General features: G+C 37.7%; 1 protein-coding gene across 15 annotated transcripts in view; it reads left to right on the top strand.

The window, feature by feature from the left end:
- The window catches only part of LOC136826829 (uncharacterized), a 1,026,023-nt gene that overhangs the window by 705,344 nt on the left and 293,993 nt on the right, over positions 1 to 26,686 (top strand). For 12 of the 15 annotated variants that reach the window (XM_067084297.1, XM_067084294.1, XM_067084301.1 and 9 more), the window contains 3 exons: positions 839 to 1,084; positions 2,028 to 2,162; positions 3,154 to 3,416. In XM_067084297.1, the coding sequence (XP_066940398.1) occupies positions 839 to 1,084; positions 2,028 to 2,162; positions 3,154 to 3,416 (644 nt within the window). The remainder of the gene's footprint in view (positions 1 to 838; positions 1,085 to 2,027; positions 2,163 to 3,153; positions 3,417 to 26,686) is intronic. The other 3 variants (XM_067084289.1, XM_067084290.1, XM_067084300.1) reach the window with 1 other exon arrangement.

The following is a 26,686-nucleotide window of genomic DNA, read 5'->3' on the forward strand; positions in this document are numbered from 1 at the left end:
ACATATATTATATTTTTACGAACTTCGAGTCCTCAATTGAAAAGTCACTACCAGGAGTTGAAAGGGATATAGCAATTGTGAAGCAGTCACTCGTAGCGAAATTGACAAACGGAAATTGCTGTCAAAGTATGTATGTATATATATATATATATATATATATATATATATATATATATATATATATATATATATATACATACACACACACTCATATACACACACATATACTGTATATATATTTATATAATGCATGTAATGTTGTGCTTGTTTGTATGTATGTATTATGTATGTGTGGATGTATTATGTTTGCAAAGTCATGAATTTCACAAACAAAGCATTTCAGAACTACATACGGTAATCCTTGCAATAGTAAAATGATAATTGCCAATTTCAGAAAGTAAATCTGAAATGGTTTGTTTGTCTGTGAAATTTATAACTTGGTTTTGTTCCATTTTTTATACAATCAGTTTTACAAAAATTTGTTTGTGAAGAATGCGTAGCTAAGCAATTAGCTTACACACTTTCTACTAGATCAGAATATCTCTATATAAATAAAAAGGAAAAATAAAAGATAGGGATTAACAGCTGAGTAAGCACTGCTTACGTAAAGACAGGAAGGAAATGGAGGCCAAGAGGCAATGCCTAGCTCAAGGAAGAAAAAAATGAGAGAGAGAGAGAGAGAGAGAGAGAGAGAGAGAGAGAGAGAGAGAGAGAGAGAGACGGCATTGCCAGAAGTGTTGTGCACAGCTAAATCATTTCTTGTTTAAAGCAAACGTTGCATTATGTGTAAATTTACCCATTTATTCTAATATTCATTCTTTCCTATTTCGTTGAACAGCAGGAGCAGCAGCAGTAGCAGCAGCAGTAGTAGCAGCAGTAGTGAGGAGAGCCCCGAAAAGATGGTCCAGCAAAGCAGCAGCGGTGGTGGTGTAGGGGCGGGGATGGGGAGCGGCGGGAGTGGTGGTGGCTGTGCCGCTGGAGGAGGGTCTCAGACTGACCTGACGGAGGCCGAGAGGGCCGAGATGGAACGCCGAGAACGCATCCAGAGATACAAGGACGAGAGGAGGAAGCAGATAGCTGCAAGGTACTCATCTTGCACTCCCCTTATGATTGACTTTGAGCAGTAGCCATGTCATTGACTTGGTAAATCGTTCTAAAAACGACGAGGATTCGGCCTCCGGGGATTTGACTCGTAGATTCGGTGTCGCTTATCCATGCCGTGTTTTTCCTTCTCTGAACACTTCCCTGCCGTACTGGTACCTTTTATTATTTCGTCCTTTGGTGTTACCCCACACGACTTGTGCCAGAGTCAGAGTAGTCCTTAGGAGCATCACCAGCCTCCACTCCAGGCGACTTCGTGAGGAAACACGCGTCACTGTTAGTGTTGCACTTCTGCCGTCTTTTAGAAGAATCGTAGCAGATACCGGCACATTTACATGACATTCTGTGTATGAGTAACGCTAATTTGCTTACCTTATTTAAATTGACACCAGGCAGCTGAAAAATTTTAAACTCAGTGATTTTCATTTTATTATAGATGTCCCGTAAGGTTTTCGTGACGGTGTAGCGATTGTATGACTGTGAGCGTAAAGATATAAACTAGTATCATAATATTTCTTATATTTGACGGCCAAACTTATATAAACCAAGCTAGAAATTAAACCCATTTGCTTTGCAGGGATGTGATAATAAGTACCCATGATTTGGTTTGTTTACCTACATTATGGTAAGAAGCTACCACAACACTTGGAAGTAGTATCTGGTAATTAGTTTGTGACATATAACCTCTTTTAAATAGCCCTGGACATACGCAGCTTGACATTACTATATAGAACACGGCAATTTGACGGATTTTGGGATGTTTTATCAATGCTAGATTTTTCTAAAGCTAAAACATACAATGTGGTGAAATGTGGACACGTTTTAAGAGATCTCTTTGGAATCGGACTTAGGATTTCATTTGGGTTATGGTAAATGGACGCGCTATAGCACCACGGGTGAATTCTCATGATTTTAATTCATTTCAGGTATGGCAATGCTGAGTGGTCGTCCTCAGAAGAAAGCGCCACAGGGGAAGAAACGTCTTTCAAATCCTACAGACGGCGACGACGGGCTCAGCGTTCCGATGGCCCTGACACCTCCTCCACTGAACAGCTCTCCAAGTAAGGCAGTCATAACTCTCTCTCTCTCTCTCTCTCTCTCTCTCTCTCTCTCTCTCTCTCTCTCTCTCTCTCTAAGACAAAAATCGAATGAAAGGTTGTTGTGCCCTTTGCTGTAGAGTATCTCCATGTACCTGACTATTGATCAAGCTGCTTTGCCTTCTCGAGGCCTCCAATCTGTTGCCGCTTATAGTCAAACCAAAATGACTACGAACATGTAGTACGTTTTCGACGTTGCCGTTTTTTCTAGATTTGATTCATAAACCGTTGACCTAAGTTGGGATGTGATGTAGATGTGGCAAAAACGCTGCCGTATCATCCTTATACCATGCCAAAAAGGGTGAACACCTTGACACTATTGCTCTGCGTTTCTAACACTGGAGACGTAAACTGAGCGAAAGAACTGAGATTTGATCACGAATAAAGGATGAGTAATAGTAAAAAAAAAAAAGCTACAGTAAATGAAGATTTTATATCATACATGAAACTGTCTTGATAACGGGGTAGGATAAGGGTGATTTAGTTTTTAATTATCTAAATGAATTATACAGATGCCCAATATCTAGTCCCCACTCACTGGTGAAAGTAAATGATGCAGTGCGAAAAAAACACGGTTATTGGCTCCTCAAAGAATGTAAATTATGTCGGCCTTGTCCCGGAACGGTTTCTTTCTTCTGGGAAGTCCGTGAGAGGGATAAGTAGGATTTTATGATCGGATAAAAAAAAAAAACCCAATTGAGGGATGCAGATTTGCTGTAATCGGATTATAAGTCAGGAAGACGCTTGGCAACGTAGCTAATGACAGCCATGTTCTTAGTCATTATGGTTTTATTATAGAACGAATGATCGCGAGGTTGGGTTTCAAGGTGTACGTTGAGGCTGCCATGACAGCTGTACTGTATTGTTTCCTCTGATAGAGTTATTTGTGCATACGTGTATGAAAAGAGTCAAGCAAACTGGATTGCCTCCAAGGTCTTGCAATCTGTTTCTTCAGGAAGCAAGAGAATGGTGGCCGTGGGTCTTCTGAAGGGCGTGGGCGTCGTCTCATTGGCGGCTCTTCGGAGGATCTGACAGGAAGTCGACCCAACAGAACTGCTCGTCCTCGTCAAGGAGCGCGTTGTTCCGCTGCAGGTGTTCTTAGTAACAGCAATGTAAACAACAACAACAACAACAACAACATTAATAATAATAATATGAACACCATCAATAACAACAATGCCGTCCAAGAATCAACCAGAGACGCCACACTATTTGCAGGTAGGCAAGCAATAGTTTTGCAGATAAATTCTTACATTTTCTTACTGCTTGTTAAAGTCGGTAATTTTATGATGAACTGACAACCAACTGGCGCAGAAGATGAAGATTAGTCTTCATCAGTACTTGTTTCAGTATGTAGCTTGATTCTTTCTGAACAGGGTGATTGTAAAAGACCTCAGTCAAACAGTTCTAGAAACAAGAAAACAAACGGGAAACAAATAATTTCTATTAATAGGAATGTGACAAGGGAATTTTACTTAACTCAAGCATCACTTAAAAATTCAGCTTCATTTGGGTACTTTAAGTTGAAAAGAAACGTGAAAGGTATCTAAAGCTGTAATGTTAGTTGATGAATGTGATGAATAAAGGAAGAAGAACCGGAGGAGGAGGAGGAGGAGAGACGTTGGGTGAAGACAGACTGTTCCACAGGGAGGTCAGTTTTAAGAGGTTGAGGTAGGCATTTCGAAGCTGTTCGTGTCTCCGCCTACTCGAAAAAACATTATTCTAGAATCATGCAGCTTAGCAATATAGTTTCCAGTAAAAAAAATACTCATTAAAGTAAGCGTTCAGGCATGGTAGAATAAATAGAACAGTCATTCCTAATACCTTACCTTCATCTGCAAAGACAACCAAGTTAGCGAGAGAGCCACCAAGTAGTTGATAGATGTATTCAATTTCTCGTTAAATTAATGATGGTCAGATAATCTGGGGGAAAGCTGTCTGATTTTACGAGATGATTTTAGTTATGAAACATGAAAGTGTCATATTTTCTGATGTCGAAGTATTTTAAGATTTTTCAGAAAGGCCCTCATGTCTATTTGTACTGGTATATAGGATAACGTTATGAAGGATCTTGCTTCCGAGTAGATGGAACAGCATCTTGGAACTTTCATGCGCCCAAAAGTTCGTGATTAATTTCCTGTTTTATTTTCAGATTTGAAACAATATTTGTTAGAGGAACGTTAGAAACACTTTTTCTGGACATGGTAAAGATATATTTATTTTTTGTCAGTGCAAACTAGTAATTGTCCTTCCCACTACGCCCAGAGGATGTTTGTTTCTACGCCCACAGGATGTTTGTTTGAATTTGAATTCACTGAGTTGCCTGGTCGCGGGAGAGAGAATATGGAACAAAGTCTGTAATTTATCACTGAGTGTGATCCGTAACTTTGAAGGGACGCTGAAAGTCATCAGATGTGATGTGCTTAATAGGCTAATTGCCTCAAGATTGAAGAATAGTAGCACCCGTAGGTCATTTGGGTCTTTTATTCCATTTTGACAAATTTGTCCAGATATTGTGAGAACAGTGGGATGGACTGCACATAAGTGACAAGGAAGTGTATGGTTTGCCTGGACACTCAGTGAAGTAATCATTCATGGAATGACAACTAGATCCAAGGTAGTCCGTAACCTATGGGAGTACTTTTGTGATAGTCTACAATTGAAATTTTATCGTATAACTGATTAACCCATGTACCGGAAATTATTTTTTGCAATATTGTAGATGCAGCATTATAGCAAAAAGAGCTTTTGCAATACTGTAGATGCAGCATTGTAGCAAAAAGAGCTTTTGCAATATTGTAGATGCAGCATTATAGCAAAAAGAGCTTTTGCAATATTGTAGATGCAGCATCATAGCAAAAAGAGCTTTTGCAATATTATAAATGCAGCATTATAGCAAAAAGAGCTTTTGCAATATTGTCGATGCAGCATTATAGCAAAAAAGTTTTTGCAATATTGTAGATGCAGCATTATAGCTGTTGTAGATGCAGCATTATAGCAAAAAGAGCTTTTGCAATATTATAGATGTAGCATTATAGCAAAAAGAGCTTTTGCAACATTATAGATGCAGCATTATAGCAAAAAGAGCTTTTACAATAATGTACGTGATTGCCTCCCTCACGCTCCTCTGCTGCTAACTCGGGAGATGATTGATTAGTCTTCGGTAGAACAGGATGGTCTTGAAAATTCGCTTCATCCATTATGGTGATGCTACATGGGAATCACAATGGATATCGGGTGTCCAAAACCTTGAACAAATCAAAGCAAGTACAGTACAGGTAAACACGAAAAACGCTTCGTTGTGTACGACTTATTCTTGAACTAAAGCACGTGCTTTTTTAGAAAGAAAAAATCCTTGAAGACAAAGCTCATTTTTGGGAAGTCGGCCAGTTAAGATAAATCGTTACTTTAAGTTGCACTGGAACTCTATACGTGAAGACATCTGTGAAAAGTCAGCTGCTTTGAACATTTCACGCTAGTATAACATTGGAAACTGTAAAAATGATGGAGGTAATGGGACATGCAGTGTTCTCATTCTCATTAAGGTTCAACTTTGAAGAGCCGCTTTAGTCCTACTGATCCTTCCAAGAGCATTTAACATATTATATATATATATATATATATATATATATATATATATATATTATATATATATATATATTATATATATATATATATATTATATATATATATATATATATATATATATATATATATATATATATATATATATATATATATATATATATATATATATATATATATATATATATATATATATATATACAAAACAGTATACCATCCAGTTTAAATGAGGACCTCTTATTTTATATATATATATATATATATATATATATATATATATATATATATATATATATATATTTATTCCTAACAGTATATAAAATACATTGTATCTATATTTTAGTGGGTGATAGGAAGTGGTTGTGTTTAGACTAAATGTCGCTCATGCTGGGCCAACATCTCTCACCAGTAACTCTTGAAAGAAGAATTCAAAATGGCCCTTGCTTTCAAACAGTTCTTAATGTCCCTAGGATCATGTCTTGCCATCTCGACTTAATCGTATACATTTTTGGCGATATAATTAAAATAAATAGATGAATAAAATTATATATACTTATATATATATATATATATATATATATATATATATATATATATATATATATATATGTATGTATGTATGTATGTGTATATATATATATATATATATATATATATATATATATATATATATATATATATATATATATATATATATATATATATATATATATATATATATATATATATATATATATATATATATATATATATATATATATATATATATATATATATATATATACACATCTATCTGGTTAGGTGTAAAACGTGGGTGTGAGTCAGGGGTGTACTGTGTTATGTCGCAATGGCCTCCAGCATCTGTATGGATGGGGGTAAAGCCAGAATTCAGTGAAAGAACATTCAGTGTGTGCAAAATTGTGGGATGATGAAATTATTCGTGAATGGAGTTTGGTTTTGCCGATGTTTGTAGATTATACATTAGTCGTTGGAAATAGTGAAGAGGAACTGCAGAAACTAGTGGAAGAGTTTGGAAGGGTTAATAAGGATGGTGGAAGACTTGAATTGAAGCAGGTTATTTACATAAGTATTTGGGACTATACACAGTGGAAAAATGAATAGAATGTGAGAAGAGTTGAATCCTGGAAATGGCTTTGAAAGTCTGTGGATCCAAGGTGTGGCAGAATGAAGAAGGCATTAGACCATTATAATGGTATATATGGGTTTAAATGCTCCCCTTTTTGAGGCGAAAGAAAAATGCACTGGATGACTTACGAAATGGTAATTTACAGTTTTATTTATCCAGAAAACCGATTTAACGGATACGTTATTTGTCCCTTCTAATGTCCGAAGAATTGGGAACAGTAGATTTCCGCAATGCAAGGGATTTGGAAGTGAGGAAGGCCATTGCGCTCTCTTTCATCAGGGTAACGACCTCTCGGCTCTCGGCCCCTGAAACGCGCATTCCCCAAAACCCTTCCTTATCACAGGCCGCTCTCTCTCTCTCTCTCTCTCTCTCTCTCTCTCTCTCTCTCTCTCTCTCTCTCTCTCTCTCTCTATTAAGCCTGGAGTGGTAAAATTTTATATCGTTCTGGAAGGAGGATGATTCTTTTCAAATATATTATCTGAGGTCAGGTAAAGCTGTTTAATGTTATCAATCTATCAGACCTTAGTTGAATGGAGGTAGTATTTCATCTCAGAATGAGAGATATTCGTATGAATGTTGTTGTTGAAAGCTTTTCCCACACATCATTTCTTCATAGTTTGCAACCCCAAGAGCAACGTTTGTCTTCATCGTTCAGATCTACTGCAGTACAAGATGGTCGATGTACTTTAGATCATGAAAGCTCCGGAGGGGAATAGTGCCGACAGTGCACCTCATAAGGTACGCTGTAGACATTATGTATGGTTCTTTGCAGTGTCCCTTTCGCCTCTAGCTGCAACCCCTTTCAATCCTTTTCCTGTACCTGTGTTCATATTCTCTTTCTTCCATCTAACTTTCCACCTCCTCCAAACAATTGTTTCGTAGTGCAACCGTGAGGTTTTCCTCCACTTACAACTCTAAAGCCCGTCTACTCTCATGTCCCTTTTGCCGCTGAAAGACCTCTTCGGTCCTGCCCTTCTTTAAGGAGTAAACTGTAATTCCGATGAGGAAACAAAGATCAGGAATTTATTGTCACAATTTTTTTTGTAACTAAGTAATCTCGTCTGATTTTTAACGCTGAAAAATGTGCATATGTCGCACCTAATTCTTGTGTGCGCCTCAGCTGAAAGATCTCTTGCTCATTTTTCCAGACTTTTTAAGAGCGCAGGTCCCGGGAACGGGTAGCATAATGCCATTTTCTAGCGTAGAATGGAATTTACTAGCTCAGACATGGAAAACACGTGAACCAAGGAAAGGGGTAATGTTTTTCTTTGACGAATGATCAGAACAGGATGAGTGGTAATTTTTTTACCGCCGCTAATATTGTCACAAATTCTAATTAAAATATGTATTGTACAAGAGCTTTGTGATATTCTTATATCTTTTAAAGCGTCGGATTTATTGGCACCGTTTGCTATGTAAGGATAATGTTCTTGAACACTGTATAATTAACTGACTCTAAATTTTCACATTTGGGATAAAAAAAATCGTATTTTCTGCCTTTAGTCAATTACTTGGTTTTTGAAGGAGGGGCAAATAGACGTCACCAAGCCGTGTCTTCGTTTCGTAAAGGTCATCCTTATAACTCTCTTGGTTGTTTTGTCTTTACAAAAAAAAAAAAAAAAAAAAAAACAGTGGTCAGGTACATCATTTTAACAAAAGCGATGTATTGTTTGAACAGATGTCTTCGTGGAATTGTGTTTCATAGGTACTGTACTGTACATGTGATTCCTCATTATCTGGGAATTCGAGATATTCCAGAAGGGAAAGGAAGGCCATCGGCTTCATCCCTTTGTCCCGTTCTTTTTCAAAATGCCTTCAGTCAAATGAATGACTACTGCTTCAGATGCTGGTGTGAAATGAAATCATTCCCATTTCCTTTTTTATTTCATTCCACAGTAGATATCTGTAGAAATAGCAGAAAAATGAAAAATATGAAAATTTATTAATGAAAGAAAAGCTTAAGGAAAGTCTCAAAATAAGAGATTCAAGAACTGTAAAGAAAAGCAAGGTCCCTTGTATGATAAACAAAATTCATGTCGAGCGTTTTCATGTCTTTGTTCAGCTACTCTTGCTGCATAGCGTGAAAGCACGAGTGCTTTAAGATGGACCGAGAGAGCGAAACTTTCGTCTGCAGGTCTCGTAGCCGAAACTGTGTCATGGGGTCACCAGAGTTCGTGCTTGCTCTCGTGGCATCATTCCACGGACTCCTCCCGTCGGGTTTCATTGCATTAACGCCTGGTTCTCCTTTCCTACGACCCAACTGGCCCACTCTTGATGAAATAGGCGATGGAGGCAAAGCTTCTGTTATGAATGTAATGCTTCCTTTGAGATTTTTCCACCTTGGCCTAAAACTTGGTTAAATTCTCTGTGAAGTCTCTCTTTCTACTCTGCGCGCTCCTCTCTCTTCCCAGCCTCCGTGGCACAGATTTTGGTTTCACTCTTTTTAGACCCCCTCTCAGTTTCTTTATCGCTTGTTTGGGTCTCTCTCTCTCTCTCTCTCTCTCTCTCTCTCTCTCTCTCTCTCTCTCTCTCTCTCTCTCTCTCTCTCTCTCTCTCTCTCTCTCTCTCTCACACGCAAACGCATTCATGTGTATATATATATATACATATATATACACACATACACGCACACACACACACACACACACACATATATATATATATATATATATATATATATATATATATATATATATATATATATATATATATATGCACTGTAGTTTCATCAAGGTTTATAAGATTTATACAGGTACATAGCTGAAATGTAAAATTTCATTACGAAACTAAAGATTTCGAAAGCAAACTGGAGAGTTCGCAAGAACAAAGGAAATACGATTTATGCAGTGACAAAGGGCCTGAAATACAGAAGAGCCAGAGATGAGAATTCACTGGACATTTGCTAACTGGAAATGTTGTCATTTCCAACGCAGTGGCATTGACAAGAAAGCACCGGATCCAATACAGATATAAATGCCGAAGGAAGAAGGCCTTTGAAGTGGTGTGGGTGAGGACTGGCGACCAGTTCCCGCGAGGAACAGTCCATTTCGACGTTTGTTCGCCTGATCGGTGTTCCACCAAGAGGAGGACTGTGCTGTGAAGTGGTACTTGCCCTGAAAGAATGATTTGTCTAGCGTGGAATCAGGTGAAGTTCTCACGACCGTTTTCAGTTGCGGAATTACGTCAAATCCAACTTTAATTTTTAGTGGTTGAGAGGCTGAAGTAAGTATATTGTTATTAAAGTCCAGTCTCTCTCTCTCTCTCTCTCTCTCTCTCTCTCTCTCTCTCTCTCTCTCTCTCTCTCTCCCCAAAAAAAAAAAAAACTTGATTGCTGTTAAGGCGAAAGCGGAGGTCCCCTTTAGGTGACGTTCGATGTTGGGCATTTCACAGCAGAAACGATATTCCCCTCAGGCTGTTGCTTCACCACTTGAGGCCTCATTCATTTCCATGGACCGTCTGTCGAATTTTAAGATGAGTTCTCCAGACTGACCTCATCATTATTTTCTCAGTGCAGTTTTGGCTATGAATGAATTAGCTCGATCTGTATTCATCTTTTCTTCAAGGCACGGCTGGATTTCTTCTGTCAGTATATTTGCTCTCATACACATTTTTCTTGAAAATGTCAATTATTCCAAAATTGCAAGAAATATTTGTTTCTTATCTGTGATATTTCTTGGGTGCCAATTGAAATAAATAGAAAGAGACTTGTTTCAAGAATAGAAATGTCGTGCAAGGAGGTTTGTTATTGATTTTTGGTCCTTTTGAGCAGAGTCCATTATCAACAAATGAGGTCAATATAATCGTTCTGAATAATATCTAGCGCCTCTCAGTTGTGGTTTTCACGATGTTGTGGAACGTGATTTTGGTGTGCAAGCGACAGGCAATTCTTGTTTGCTGAGAACTGCTGTTTCCTAATATGTAGTCTGCAGAAACAGTACCCAAGTTTTCTATCGTTATCTCTCGCTCCTCAAGATATCCAGAGGTTTAATACATATTTGTGTAATCTGGCGTCTCATGGGCTATGGTCATCGACTCCGACCTGGAGTCAGAACTTAACTCAGCTTTTTGAGGGATGGTTAAGAAGAGGCTTCACTTGTGGCAGATAACCGTCGGGAATGAAGGAGAGGATCCTCAGGTTGAATGACGTTCTGGATGTTTGGTGTTTACCCAAGGTCTCCGTTTTGATAAGAAATGCATATACGAATATACTGTACATCCAAAGGCCTGTCTTATATCAGAATGTTTTGGACACATCATATTTTCTTTTCTTTTCTTTTTCAGTCGTTTATATATATATATATATATATATATATATATATATATATATATATATATATATATATATATATATATATATATATATATATATATATATATATGTGTGTGTGTGTGTGTGTTTGTATGGTGCTTGTTTCGTCATATGAAGGTTTAGTTATGTAAATGCTTTAGTACAGGGGGTTCATCAGTGATGCACGAATTAGTGGGCAATTTGGCAGTGAATAATTTCATGCTTTACCTTACGGTTATTCTCTCTCGAGGATATGTATACCGTTCATTACGTCTCCTTCAGCTCCTTGTTTATATATATATATATATATATATATATATATATATATATATATATATATATATATATATATATATATATATAGGTATATAGATACAGTATATCCGTTGACTATTGTAGAGCAGGAAAAACAAAGTATATCTTAGTGTAACCAGACCACTGAACTGATTAACAGCTTTCCTAGAGAGGGCTGGCCCGAAGGATTAGACTTATATTACGTGGCTAAGAACCAATTGGTTACTTAGCAACGGGACCTACAGCTTATTGTGGAATCCGAACCACATTATAGCAAGAAATGAATTTCTATCACCAGAAATAAATTCCTCTAACTCTTCATCAGCCGGCCGGAGACTCGAACTCGGGCCTAGCGAGTGCTAGTCCACAGCTCTACCGACTCGCCCAACGAAGAGCTCCAAGAACATGGTAGATAAGTGTGATACCATAACCGCTGTTAAAAAGACTTCGAGCTAGCAACCGCATTCACATGACAAGGCTTGCAGAGAACCTGAAGGCTAATCCCTCGTTCCCCTCCTTACTCTAAGAGGAGAAAGTGCAAAGATAGTGAAATAAATGTAATAAACAGAGTCTGTGTACAGTATATGCGGCAGCCTCTGTGAAAATACTTTCAGAGGGGAAGTGAGCACTTTTAATTAATGAACTTCGTTGCTTGTAATATCATCTTTACTGCGTACCATATTTAGAAAGGAATTAGTAATGACCTTAATTGCTGTGAGATAGACGGTATTTTAAAGTGATATTGGTGAGCCTGGCGAATGAATGGGAATGATTGCAGAAAAACATTTCGTGTAACAGGCTTTGTGAGTCGTGGAAAGAAAGAGAATGAAATAACGGCGATTCTGAAATTAACACTTGCCTAGAGGGAAGTGATTAGTTCATTGTGTTGTTTTTAATCAAGCTTCTTTTGATTACGCTTCAGCGCCTTCTTCTTCCTCTGGATGGCCTGGCTCTGTGGCGTTTGCTGTGGAGGGCACAGGGGAGAATCAGGAAGACCGCGTATTTGTGTAGGTGGTGTGGGTGCGTGGGCTGGGGCTGGAGTTGCCGCTTGTGTGGTGCTGTTCCGACTACGTCTGCCAGGTCGGCTGATGGAGGAATAGGAAGAGGAGGCGGAGGAAGAGGAGGGGGAGGGGGAGGGGAGGAGGAAACGGCGGCCGCTGCTGCTGCTGCTGCTGCTGCCGCTGGTAAGGAGCATGAGTGTTTGGCTGGTGGTGCTCCTGCCGCCTGCTCTCGCTCGCTCTCCTCTTGGTGTTTCAGTCTGGCCTGGACACGCGGCACGGACCGTACGACTACCGTCCCTTTCCATATCTCAACCCTCCTTACAACGTCACGTCCATCTCTGAGTGTCATTCCATCAAAATGAGCCTGCTGGCTGTCTAGACATTCATGTGAAGGAAGGTGGACACGACACACTTCGTCTTCTCCAGAAGAAAGTGGCCTATGCACTCGCAGTGCGATCCTCTGCTTCTCCTGATCCCGTTCTTCCTCCTCCTCCTCCTCCTCCAAAACACTTGTCATCGTTATTACCATCGTCGTCGACGTCGCCGCCGTCGCCCTCTGACATCAAGTGCCTTACAGTGCCATCCCACATCCAGAAGATTGGGTGACCTTTTGGCGCTCTCATTTGGATCAAAGTCACGGTGACTTTTCTTACTGCCACCCTTCAGACAGTTTCTCCCTCAAGATTCGACTCCTTTTAGTTGTTCAGCGCCATCGAGAACATTTGTGTACGCTATGGTGCCCCTTGATACTATTTAGCAGTGTCGCTTCCTGTCTTATTGTATTATGAATAAGAGTCACGTCAGCCATGGAGGAGGTTGCCCCATTTCCGGGTTATTTTCATGTTATATGAGGAGGCAAGTCCTGAAGTTATCATGTGCATCTGCAAGTGACAGAACTCGTGAAAAATTATTTATGTAATTGGTGATGTATGCGAAGGGTGTAATAACGATCCAGATGATACTTTCGAAAATGTTCAGTGTTTGTCTGTGATGGTCCCGTCTCATTCTGCATTGTGCTTGGCAGTCCTCTCTCTGCCTGTCTGTCTGTCTGTCCGTCTGTCCCTCTCGTCCCCGAGCGCGCTGGCAGTGACCTGCATTGTCCCAGTCTGTGGCCAGTGAGACTGATATTAGGTCATGCCACGTGGATATTCATGTACTGTAGGCGCCAGCCTTCCTCCTCCTGCCTCGTCACCCGCATATGGGCAGCAAGAGTTCCTTTAACTGCTTACGAATCATGCAGTCCTCTCTTATCTCTCACAGCCAGTATGGAACCGGACTTCGCTAGCGATTGCGAGTAGAATGATTAAGCACAATTTCAGAAAGTAGTATAAGTGTTAAAGTCCAGGCTTCTTAAACTAAGTGGTGTGAGGAGAGAGAGAGAGAGAGAGAGAGAGAGAGAGAGAGAGAGAGAGAGAGAGAGAGGCTGTACCTTAAAGGGGTTGGTTTTGGCGCGTTTAACTGCAGCTGCGGCGAGAGCAAACTTTTCACAACAAACAGCAACAGCAGCTGATGTGGTGGCCGTCTGCTTTCCAGCTCTTTAGGAGTAGGGGAGGGGGACCTTTGTGTTTATTTGTCGCTGCTGAGCCGGTGTGTGGCGTCACCAGAGGGTAACTACAGACGTTTGTGTGAAACGAATCATACAAGAGTTGTTGCGAAGGTGAATAATACGTGTCGGGTGTGGACCAACAAGTGGCAGAGATTCCCCCTGATCAATACGACTGAAGAGAGAAAAAGAGAGAGAGAGAGAGAGAGAGAGAGAGAGAGAGAGAGAGAGAGAGAGAGAGAGAAAGTCGGCAAGGAAAGAAGAATCGGCCTGACTCATTGGGACTCGCTCATAACCATTCATGCCTTTTCTCCAGACTTTTTGGCCACAAATTTCCTTATAGGCCGCCACCTACCCTTTGGAAGCAATACGCTGTACCCGTAACAAACCCCAATTGGAAATCTTTCAGGCCGCAGTTGAGTCACTTTTAATTTATGTCATTGCCATGGTGTTGAAGTAGATGCCCTGAGCAGTATCTTGCTTGAGAAATTATTCAAATTTGTTACATCTTCCCAGAGTAGAAAACATTCTACTCATGTTGAGCAGCGTGCAGACTGTGTCACACAAAACAGAGGGGAAAGTGAGGCCAGAGCCTCGTGGTTGTGTTGGCTGTTCGGCTCTTCTCGTCGCCTCCTCAAGTGAGGGCGTGCAGGCATCGGCACTCCATTAATTCCTGCCGTCAGCCACTACGTCTGTCACTTTAGTCCTGTTTGGAGACAGACAGAAAAAGGAAGAGAGAGAGAGAGAGAGAGAGAGAGAGAGAGAGAGAGAGAGAGAGAGAGAAAAACCTTGGGGTGGTATAAGAATGCAGAGGGACGTGCCACTGGCCATCCCGCCGATTGCTTTCGTGCGGAGCGAGAGATGATCTTTGAGGATCGCTGGGCGATATTTACATCATGATGACGAAGATGATGGTTTCGATTATCATGTTGATAGAAGAACATCTCACTCCAGCTTTCATCATGGTCAAGCTCCTCTTTAGAAATGTGGTTGGGCTCGGTAAGTGTCACGTGGTTTTCACTTTATATCAAGATCTGTCATTAGTCTCTCCAGCTGGGGATGCACAAATTAAGTTACTGGACACACATACCACTGGTGTCGTGATCCCCATGAGATTTGGCTTGTAAAGTTAAGTAAGTCGATCTTACATTAACCTTTTTCTACATGTATATATATATTTGTATATGTATATATAATATATATATATATATATATATATATATATATATATGTATAGTTCTATAATATATGAATATACATATACATATATATATTATATATATGTATATAATGTATGTATGGATATATACACACACACACATATACTGTATATGCACTCCACTATGAAAACGAAGGAGAAATCATAGAGAAAGAAACGAAAGTCAGGTCTTAATTTGTCTTGACCAGTTTCGCCCCGCATCAGGCCTCATTGGGGAGCCTTATTGACCAGACAGTTTAAGAAAGACACACGTTTCCATTTGACTAGATGATTTGCATAAAATAAAAACAAGTAACTTGTTTTCTAAGTATGCAAGATTCCTTGTTGGTGTTTTAAATCTTATTTGTGGACAGTCGGCATAAAAGGTTGAAAACATATCAACATAAGTGTAGTATTGCTACTAATCAGGAAAACTGTGCCTCTCATACTAACTTTAGGGCAGTTTTTTTTTTTTATTCAGTTGGTATGTCTAAATAAAAAATTTTATTCAAAAATTTCATCTAGAAAAAAATTTATAGCGGCAGTCTGCATTCAAGAAGAATACAACTTGAAAATTATTATAGGTTAATTCAAGTCAGACCCGCTTCTCATGATGATATTAAAATTACTGTAAATAATGTAGAATATTGACTTTGATATTTAGCCATATTAACTCTAATCCGTTCTGTTTGACGGTCTGAGAATAGCTGTAAGCACCGTTTACCATTTTTACTCGTCTTTCTTTTATGCGCATCACCTAATCGAATATCAGCATTTGTCCGGCATGGATTTTTTAACCTGTCTCGTCAGCCGGATGGAGGGAGAAAATGTTAAGTACAAATTAAGACCCGAATTTCCTTTCTTCCCCTGTGGTTTCTTCTTCAGTTTCATAGGGAAGTACATCGTTATATTTTATCTTCATGATTGAGAAGGACACATCTTTATATATGTGTATATATATACTGTATGTGTGTATATATATAATATATACTTATATGTATATATATATATAAATACTATGTAACATATATATATATATATATATATACATATATATATATATATATATATATATATATATATATATATATATATATATATATATATATATATATATATATATATATATATATATATATACATATACATACATACATACATACATACATACATATACATATATTTATATATACACATATATATATGTATATCAGTATATTTATGTATATTATTATATATATATAAATAAATATATAGTCTTGTGTTTATCCCAGGGGCTTGCTTTCAGCGAATGACATTTTGCTTTTGTTATTTCTAGGCTGGATTCCTCGAGCTTACGGGAAAAACCATTATTTGCCTGTTGCATTTCTTGAAGATGGTGAAAGAAAGCTGCATGTGACATGGTTCTTTATTTACATATCCACATGTATACATTAGTAATTTGTAAAGAATTAAAGAATAATGATACGAAACGGCTAGAATACGGAAGAGCACAAATTTAAGATAAACAAATGTGCACTTCTAAAGGAAGCCTAGTGTTGACTGAGGCTATGCTTACAAGAGAATCGAAAACCCAGCGTCCCTTTCTTTGTATAAATGGCATTCCAACAAAGGCTTTGACGGACAGTCGCCGACGGTTTCAGGAAAGACGGCAATGGATCAAATGTAATCCACAAGATTTTCATGTTGAAAATATTTTCTTTAGTGTATGTGTCGGGTGGGGAATTGGCGGGGAAGCGTGTGGGGGTGTGGGTGTGGGTGTGGATGTCTGTCTGGAAACAAGTTACGAGTAAGACTTCAAGGCGGATTTTGTGATTACCTTTGGCGATGGTGACAGTGGGTCAGAGATCAATCCATGAGGTAACGGTGGTGATCCGGATTTAGATTCAATGACAAGAAGAGCCAGCCTTTCCTGGGTATGCGCTCTACTGGGAGCACTTCTGTAACTTTTCTTCTTCGTTTAACGTGCTTTTTCCCATTTTTCATATGGGGTAAGCACGATAACGTATTTATTTATTTATTGCTATTTGTATAGGAGAGCTACTGGTTCGAAGACCAGCATTGCCATCGCTGTACCCTCATTCTCCTACTGCACTTGCGTGAGATACTGTAGTATGCTTTGTGAGCTGGATGGGAGGGATGGACATAACCTTTCAGTTGTGTGTTGAGCGATCAAAAGGAGTGTAAGTCTCGCCACTGATGCCTTTTTGGTAGCTCAGATGCCGGCCTTAGATGCCTTGCGCCGTCGGTGGTGACTATACAACCACGAGGCTGTTTCACTGTTTGAGTTTTAAGGTCTTTGCATGACGGTGCATTCAGGTACATTTATATATTCATTTCTAATATTTAATAATGACTCGTCATCAGTTTCTATTTTTATATGTTCCAGATAATATTGCGGACCTTTTCGGTCCCTTTTCTTCGTTATTTTTTATGCAGCTTTTCTGTCTTGCGAAAATCTTTAGTGCAGGTCCATGACTTTTACCTTTTGTTCAACAACAACAACAACAACAGCAACAACAACAATAATAATAATAATAATAATAATAATAATAATAATAATAATAATAATAATAATAATAATAACAGTACCTCCATGTCCGCGTTTTCGTTAACCATTGAAGCATTTTGTCCGAAATTCAGAAATAAGATACCATTGGAAATGCCACTAGCTTAGAGTCATAAAAATATATTGTGATTTTTAAACTGACTTACGCCCCTTGCGGCGCCAGGGAGCCAAAAGTGAATAATAATGCTGATAATTCAACATTTCGTGATAGAGGATTTCTATCAATTTTCCTCGAAATTTTCAATTTCCAGTCATCCAGGCATGGCTGAAACGTTTGTGATTGTAAACACCTTTTCTCCATGACAGCTTTATGTGGCAAAGTTCGTTTCACCCACTTGTAAAAACAATTCTGCACATTTCTGGAGCTTTTCAGGTTTAGAATTTTATTGCTGTTAGTTTTTATTCAGCAATATGGAGTTCTAATTAAGTAAACTTTGAAAGTTATCTACAGTATTAGTGACGTCTTGTAAAATTGTTCGTAAGTGTATACGCCATTATTTAAATTTGTTACTCTTGGGGTATTTTTGTTTTCAGTCTTAAGTTCGTAGTGAGAGAGAGGGTTCCCGTCACCTTTCACGTGACGTAGTTGGCTTCTTATAAGATTGTATAGAATCATTTGTACTACCCAGGAATTGACATGTTTTTTTAATAGAACTGTAGCTCCGGTGTTCTAATACGATAATAGTAAGGAGCACCGAAGGAATTCTGTCTCAAACTGAAGACTGCAGTTGGTGTCCAGAGCCAAATATTTGTTTGTAAGCCCAAGTGTAGCCAGTAGGGAGAAGTGCGAGTCAAGTCAATCATTACTGGTTTCATAGTCAGGTTGACATCTTGAGTACTCAGACAAGGTTTTGCACTCACTTCTTCATAGACGGCTGCTATATTGTTTCACTTTTTTGGCCTGACCTAGTGTAAAGTGTGAGTCCATCTAAATTTTAACATGAAAATTAATTTTTTTTTTGCATCGAAGTGATAGCTAAATTATGACATTCAGTTGATCATCTAAGAATATTAAGCGTATCTTAAAAGACTGACCCAAACTATTGCAGAAAATCCCTTTTCGTTTGAAATCATTAATGAAAGATGTGTCCAAAGACCGTCAGCTTCCACCGTTGCAGAACAGATTAGCCTTCAATAAAAAAAAAAAAGAATGAAAATCGTTTTCTCAAAAATTGACATTCCTCTCTCTCTCTCTCAGCTTCTAATTACTTGTTTCCTGTCACGAATCACTTGTTTCCTGTTACGAAATAGTAATTGAATTTTATTAATGAAAATCCACGGTAGCGTTTCTTGGGGTTTCAATTTTTTAAGTATGCAATATTTGAAACAAAGCTGAGCAATCACCTCAAAAGATCCCTTCTCCCAAATAGTGACTTTCCTGTTATTCCTAAAATCTGTTTAATCGTTGCCAGTCACAAGGGTCTTTTGGTCACATTTTCTTGAAAATCCAAAGAAATAACAGCGTCCTCTCCCTGTTAGAGGTAAAGGCACTACTTCAGGTTTTTTGGTGTGGAGAATATTGTTTGACGCATGCATGACGAACACATTATCATGAAAAATGGAGAATTGAAAGAGATGAAGTTGGAGGCATCTGTCATGCACATTTGCAAACTCATTAATAAAAGGAATTGGTCTGAAATCATTTGAAAAAAATTAATCAGTTAGTGAATACGTTCTTTAAACATCCTCAGTAAAATGTACTGACACATTATTCTTATTCTCAAGATAGGATTTGAAACAATAAATGATCATTGCGAGTTTAGACACTTCAATAAAGACATAAACTATGAGAGGTAACTGAACTGAACTGAACTACGGGATATGAAGCATTCACTGCATCGAAAATGAAATGAGTTAATAAATCACTCTAGAGAATGTTAATACTTACAATATGACAAAATAAGTCTTTGCAAAGAGGAAACTAACTTTAGACAAATTACTGAATGAATCACGTTGATTATGCAGATAGCTCACGTCATGAAGAAATAACCTTATACTTTGTTAATGAAATCCTGTCGGATATAATGTTATTTTTAACATTCGAATGTGTTCCGTTATATAATAAGAGGAAGAGTATAAATCTAAGAAGGGATGTATATTGTACAGCAGAATTCCTCGACAAGTTTCCAAGTCCTCTGAAGACACAGTTAGCTGTCGTCTTTTGAAGATTAACGAAGGCTAACGAGAGGGGAGCTTACCTACCATAGTAGTCTGAATAGTCAGAAGGAAGGTGTATAGTTCACAGGCTGAACCGAAAATCAACTCGCATGAGCGACGAGTGGCAAGAGCGCTCGCTACACCTGGGGAATGTGGAAGTGACCTTCTCGACCTCGGAGCGACCTTGCATTACACCGTGTCCGACCGAGAAAAGCAGCGTACTGTAAGTTGTTATTATTGGGGAATGCTTCAAGTTAAAGGATTTTACAGTTCAGATTTACTGCATCTGCATTTGAATATGATGAGGCAATTCCTTATTCCTGGAAGTAGATGTAGTACTCACATAGCACTGGCACACACACACACACACACACACTCACACTTTATTTACATGAAGAAATTATAAAAATGTGTAAGGGTAGTCACACTCGCTATACATTGTTTACTGTTTTGTGAAGCGAGAAGATTTCGGCCCCCAAGTACTCCAATATGTGGGAGCAGCAGATAACGGGAGAGAAAGAGAAAAATGGAATGAATTTGTTTTTCCGCTCATTGCTCTGTCTCGGGTTTCATGAAGCTGGTATGAGGAGCTGTCAACCCTTAAAGCTCCCTTCTCGCACTGCCCTTGAAGCAGTTGGATTAAAACTTAGTAAGTTGGTACATTAGCGGACCTCATTGTTAACAAGTATGCTCTCTCTCTCTCTCTCTCTCTCTCTCTCTCTCTCTCTCTCTCTCTCTCTCTCTCTCTCTCTCTCTCTCTCTTTCTGATGCTAACCTGCATTGACTTGTGTCACATTGTACGCACGGACGTACTCTAAGAGGACTTAACGACTTACATTATTAATGCTGTAATACGTATGCCACTGTTGAGCTAATTCTATGGATGCTATGGAAGTCGGCCTGGTTTTGGTGCATCAGCTCTGGTAAAATATCCCTTCTCTGAAGTCTGAACCCCTCATGAAGGCTCAGTATACATTTTTCTCAGCTACAGTCTCGAGAATAATGTATAAATACATTATATTGTGGAGTTTTTATAAATACATTTTATTGTGGAGTTTTAATGCAAGTATTCAGAATAATATATTAATACATTTTATTGCGGAGTTTTAACGACGAATAAGCACTGTGCCGATCAAGTAAAAGCCTGAATTTACATCATGCAGTTTTTTCCACTGACTTGAGATTAATTTCTCTTTTTAACGTGTTTGTAAATAAGTTCAGCCTTTGTTTATGATTTTGGGCATTGTAATTCTGTCCGATACCTGTGTCTGAAATATCCTTGAAATAGTCCTTAATGCTTGAATGAATTATTTTGCCGCAATTTAAGGCTCAAAAACGTACTGTAGCATTCATTCACTTCATTGTTGGACGTCACTGATATTTCACTAGGTCGGATTTTATTGGGAGTCCATTGGTTCTTTGAGGAAGGCTCTAATCTTCTTTGCAAGCTTAATAAGCATATCTGGTCACCACACTAAAGTTATATTTGCATTTTTAAAATTCCTAATTTATCTACCAATACATAATGACAGTGGTGTAATGACCACAAAGTGATCATTAATCGCGAAAAAGTCCTCTTGTCTGTTGGTCGCAACTCGCAAGCACTTCACAGTTTTGCAGGAAAAATACATAATTAGTCGGAATTCAAAGCAGTTATATATTACTAGTTGAAATCTATCAAAAATTATGAAAACCTTGTATGTCCCTTGGTCATACTAAAAGTATTCAAAAGCTGTGTTTTGTTTTATCGCCTTTAGATGTTTCAACGCTGTAATTCAAAGCAAATTCCAGCAGTATTTTCATATTACAGTTCAGCAACTTGTTAATGATCGATGATTAATGGCGCTGAATTTTCTGGAACTGATCTTTGTCTGTGTGAGAGTAATCCAAACCAAAAGTACTGAACAATGAAAATCAAGGGCGCTCTACTCAGAAAACTTTCAGCTTATATGAGGATTGTATTGGTTGTAATTGGCTTGCGTTTGACAAAAATAGTGCATTTATGAACTAATGCTTTATTAATTATGCGTTATTTTCAGGGAATTTAACGGCAAAGGGTTTGATGTCGGACTAGGTGTAGTTTTTGAGATCATTGTTAATCATCCTTTGAGAAAACCCTGCTTTCAAATTAACCTTGTTACTCATAATCTCTTCTTACAGGGAGTGTGTGTGTGTGTGTATATATATATATATATATATATATATATATATATATATATATATATATATATATATATATATATATATATATATGTGTGTGTGTGTGTGTGTGTATGTGTGTGTATGTATATATATGTATGTATCGTGACTAGACCAAGAGCTCTTATTCATTTCCACACACATTCATTAACGCTAGTATATTTATGACGATTATCATCTTAATTAATTGTATTATTCCTACTCCCACTACAGTTATTATTATTATTATTATTATTATTATTATTATTATTATTATTATTATTATTATTATTATTATTATTATTATTAGAACGCTGAAGTCGCATATGGAAAAGAAGAACACAGTAGCAATTGCTAGTCATGTACCATCAACAAAGGGTGCAGGCAGATGCCGCCCTACCTACTTAGTCACGATTATCATGTAAGCGAGTGTTTCCATGTAAGCAAGACTGACGTACAACATCAGTCTGAAAGTCTATCGATCCAGAAACGATATAAACAGCCCCATCATTCTATTTACAAACTAAACTGCTTGTAAGAAGAGATTATGAGTAACAAGGTTAATTTGAAAGCAGGTTTTTCTCAAAGGATGATTAACAATGATCTCAAAAACTACCACCTAGTCCGACATCAAACTCTTTGCCATTAAAGTCCCTAAAAATAACGCATAATTAATAAAGCATTAGTTCATAAATGCACTATTTTTGTCAAACGCAAGCCAATTACAACCAATACAATTCTCATATAAGCTGAAAGTTTTCTGAGTAGAGCGCCCTTGATTTTCATTGTTCAGTACTTTTGGTTTGGATTACTCTCACACAGACAAAGATCACTTATTCATCAATCATTAACAAATTGCTGAACTGTGATATGAAAATACTGCTGGAATTTGCTTTGAATTACATATACTGTATATATATATATACATATATATATATATAAATATATATATATATATATATATATATATATATATATATATATATATATATATATATATATATATTCGCAAATATAAAGCCACAAATATCAGCTTGCTATACTATCAGGAAAAAAAAACTTTCACTTAAGGGGAATTATAAGTGACAATTGCTTCGTCACCAGTGAGATTCGAACTGCCGCTAGGCGAAACACTTAATCCCTTGTAATTCTCCTTGTATGTAAATTATTCCCGAGGTATAGTGAACTGGATATTAAACGAAATTTTTGGCGCAATATTTGTCAATATAAAAAAGTCGCAGTGTATGTGACAAAAATTTTTAATTAGCCACATGTTCCACACTTCCTAGTCAGCCATGATGGTGGAGGTGAGTGATGTCGATTCTAAGTACAAAAACCTGAATTCGACAGGCAATTACACAGCAGAGTCGATATCTGCATATGCCTCGCTGATCGCTCAGTGGCCATAGTCACTGTACTATCGTTGTTTCCTGACCAAGCAGCAGTTCGAATTCCTCTGGTAACAAAGCACTTACCACGTATATTCCCTTAGATGAGAGTTGATCTCGAGGTTCAGGGAACTAGATACTAAACGAAATCTTTGGCTTATGATTTGCGAGTATAAAAATGTCCCGGCGTATGTGACAAAAACCATATATATATATATATATATATATATATATATATATATATATATATATATATATATATATATATATATATATATATATACATATATATATATATATATATATATATATATATATATATATATATATATACATATATGTGTGTGTGTGTGTGTGTGCGTATGTGTGTATATGTGTATATTTATATTATATATATATATATATATATATATATATATATATATATATATATTATATATATATATATATATATATATATATATATATATATATATATATATATATATATATATATATATATATATAGCTAGCTACTTCTGGTAACATGGGGTGGCTTCAGAAATATATAAAACACACACAACAGTGTCTGTTACATTCATGCGGTAACTTCGGTCTTGGATGAACCTCATTCGCAGAAAACTACCACAGATAAGCCTCTTCACACACCCATACAGAAGACTTGTCAGCAGAGGTCGGTCCCATTACATTCTCTGCTCTAGTCCCTTTTACACGACCTCTGGCATTTATTCTTTATGGATTCCCTGTGGCTTCCTCGGTCCTTTCCCGTTCGAGCAGTTTCCTTCACTCCTGGCATTCTTATTGAACTCCACAGATGGGATGCGAGCATTGCTTGTACGGTAGCCGTGATCCCCTCGGTCGTTGGTCTTTTGCAAAATGATTGTCTTAAACAATATACAGTAGCAATGTAATGCATCAGAAATAATTGGGCTTACCTGATAATGGTGAACTGCATGTCAGTTCGATGAGGAACTGCAGAGACGACGTCTCGCCTCTTTGTAGAAATAAGCTCGGAAACGGACTAACTTCTACGGTAATTTGTATGATGTCAAATTATTTAGGTCCCATTTAATGATTACTTTAGGAAGTTAGATTTTGATCAGATATTGTGTAGCATTAATGCATTATTCACAGCTAATGGTATGGCATAATGCAACGCAATCTAGATCTCTGTATTTATTTGCACAGTTATCGCAAGAGCTCTCAGACTTAGTTGGAATGTGACATATAGTGATCAGTTTGAACAAATGTACACATGATTAATTAAATGGATTAACATTCATTGGGAGCCTTATTGTTTGTATGGAGAGTCCCTTTGAGTGCTGTTTCTAAGTAATTTGTGTGGAGTAAATTGAACTTGACTGCCTATATTGGTAGCTTCATTGTATTCAGACCTTCTTCGAGTTTTGTGTCGGTGTAAATACCAAATGTTTATCTTGTGTTGTAAGTATTTTAACATTGCTGAAACAGACAAGCATTTAAAATGTTCAGAATTTACCTCACGGCATGGGAATGTTGCACCTGTGTAAAGGAAAGCCTCAAAGCTGTTGCAGGTATTGGGTTGGGAGTTTTCTTTTTCTTGACTGTTGAGGCTGTAGCCTACATATTCGCGTTGGTTTTCCCATGGGGCTTTAGTGAATGATAGTTCCCCCAAACAGATTGCTATGGCTTCTTTGTCCTCTTGGTAAATGGTCCTTTCTTTGTTTCATCTCCTGGTGAAAAGGACTGGAGATGGAATCGTATCTGAGAACCATTAAGATAAGGACATCCTTATCTTCAAGGAGCTGTTTCTTAAATACAAATTCCAATTCTCTCAGTTGTTTGTATTATAATCTTATGCAGTCCCAGAAGTAATAGAACTGGGATATTACCGGAAGTTAATACATGTTTGCCTGTATAGTGCACGCCTGTAGTTTCGCCTAGTATGGTATTTTAGTGGATAAATTTGAACTTTCTTCTTTTTTATTGGTTTTATTGTCGTTAATCTTTGAGGGTTTGGCTGTGAAAATGATATTGAAGCAGTGTCATTACCGACGTCATTTGCGCTCTCGGAGAAGAGAAGAGAGACTTGGAGCCAAGCAGACGGCGGCATCCAGCAGGAAATGCTGCACACTGAACTAAGCTGCTTTTATTCTCACTTCCGTTCAGGAATGGCTGATCATCGGAAAGCCATGCGAATTACAAACCGGAGACTCTTCAAACACTGCTGTATTTACCGCTTTTTTAGTTCGCTTCATTTTCACTTCCTATCTCATTTGAGTTTTTATGGCACGAAAAAGTTTGATTCCCAATGGAGATTTTTTCTCTTTATGTACCCAATATGGTATATGAATTTGGTTCCATTTTCTTTGACTTATGACACCTGTGTGATTGTGCGATGCGCTTTTGTTTGAAATTTTATATTGACGGTAAAACTGGCACCTGGAATGAAATAATTATGACGCACTTTGATGCCTTTTGATGTTTAATTAACATTGCTCATGATAGCGTCACACAGATTTAGCCTATTTGAAAGCCCTGAAAAATGTTCCGCTCTGGTTCTAAGCATTCGCTGATCATCATTCCAGTCCGCTTGTTCGACTGCAACCAAGAACTTCTTCATATAAGAACATCTGAGAAAAGCTGCAAGGAACCAGTAACATGACTGACCTTTTATAAGTTCTTAAAATGGAGGTAATCTTGTATTCTTTCCGTAAAACTAACACCTCATTGGAAGATTTAAAAACCAAAGGAAAAAGTGCTTTATGCTAAAAAATCATAACTTAGCAATATGTCTTCAGGACTAGAGGACCCAGAAAACCTTGTTTAGCAATAAGAATCTTGAGGTATTTCATCGCTTTTTGAATAGATCAAATATTTTCCTCCCGCTTTCCTATCGTTGTCCTTCACATTCTGACAGATGTCGCTGTAAGTCAGTGATTTCAGACGTCACTGTAATGAAACAAGTTGTCATTCCATGAAATTAAATATGTAATAGGTTCCAATAGAATGTAATCTTTTTTAAGGAATGAAAAGTTGATGCTAGTGATGGCAGACAGGCAACAGAAAAGCAATTAGCAGACATTAATTTTAAGTTAAACATGGAGGGTAGATCCCGTAGACTTTTACAGTGTTTAAAGGTTCTAAATTTATGTTTGCTT

Source organism: Macrobrachium rosenbergii, chromosome 41 (genome assembly GCF_040412425.1).
Source record: "Macrobrachium rosenbergii isolate ZJJX-2024 chromosome 41, ASM4041242v1, whole genome shotgun sequence".
NCBI classification, from domain to species: Eukaryota; Metazoa; Arthropoda; class Malacostraca; order Decapoda; family Palaemonidae; genus Macrobrachium; species Macrobrachium rosenbergii.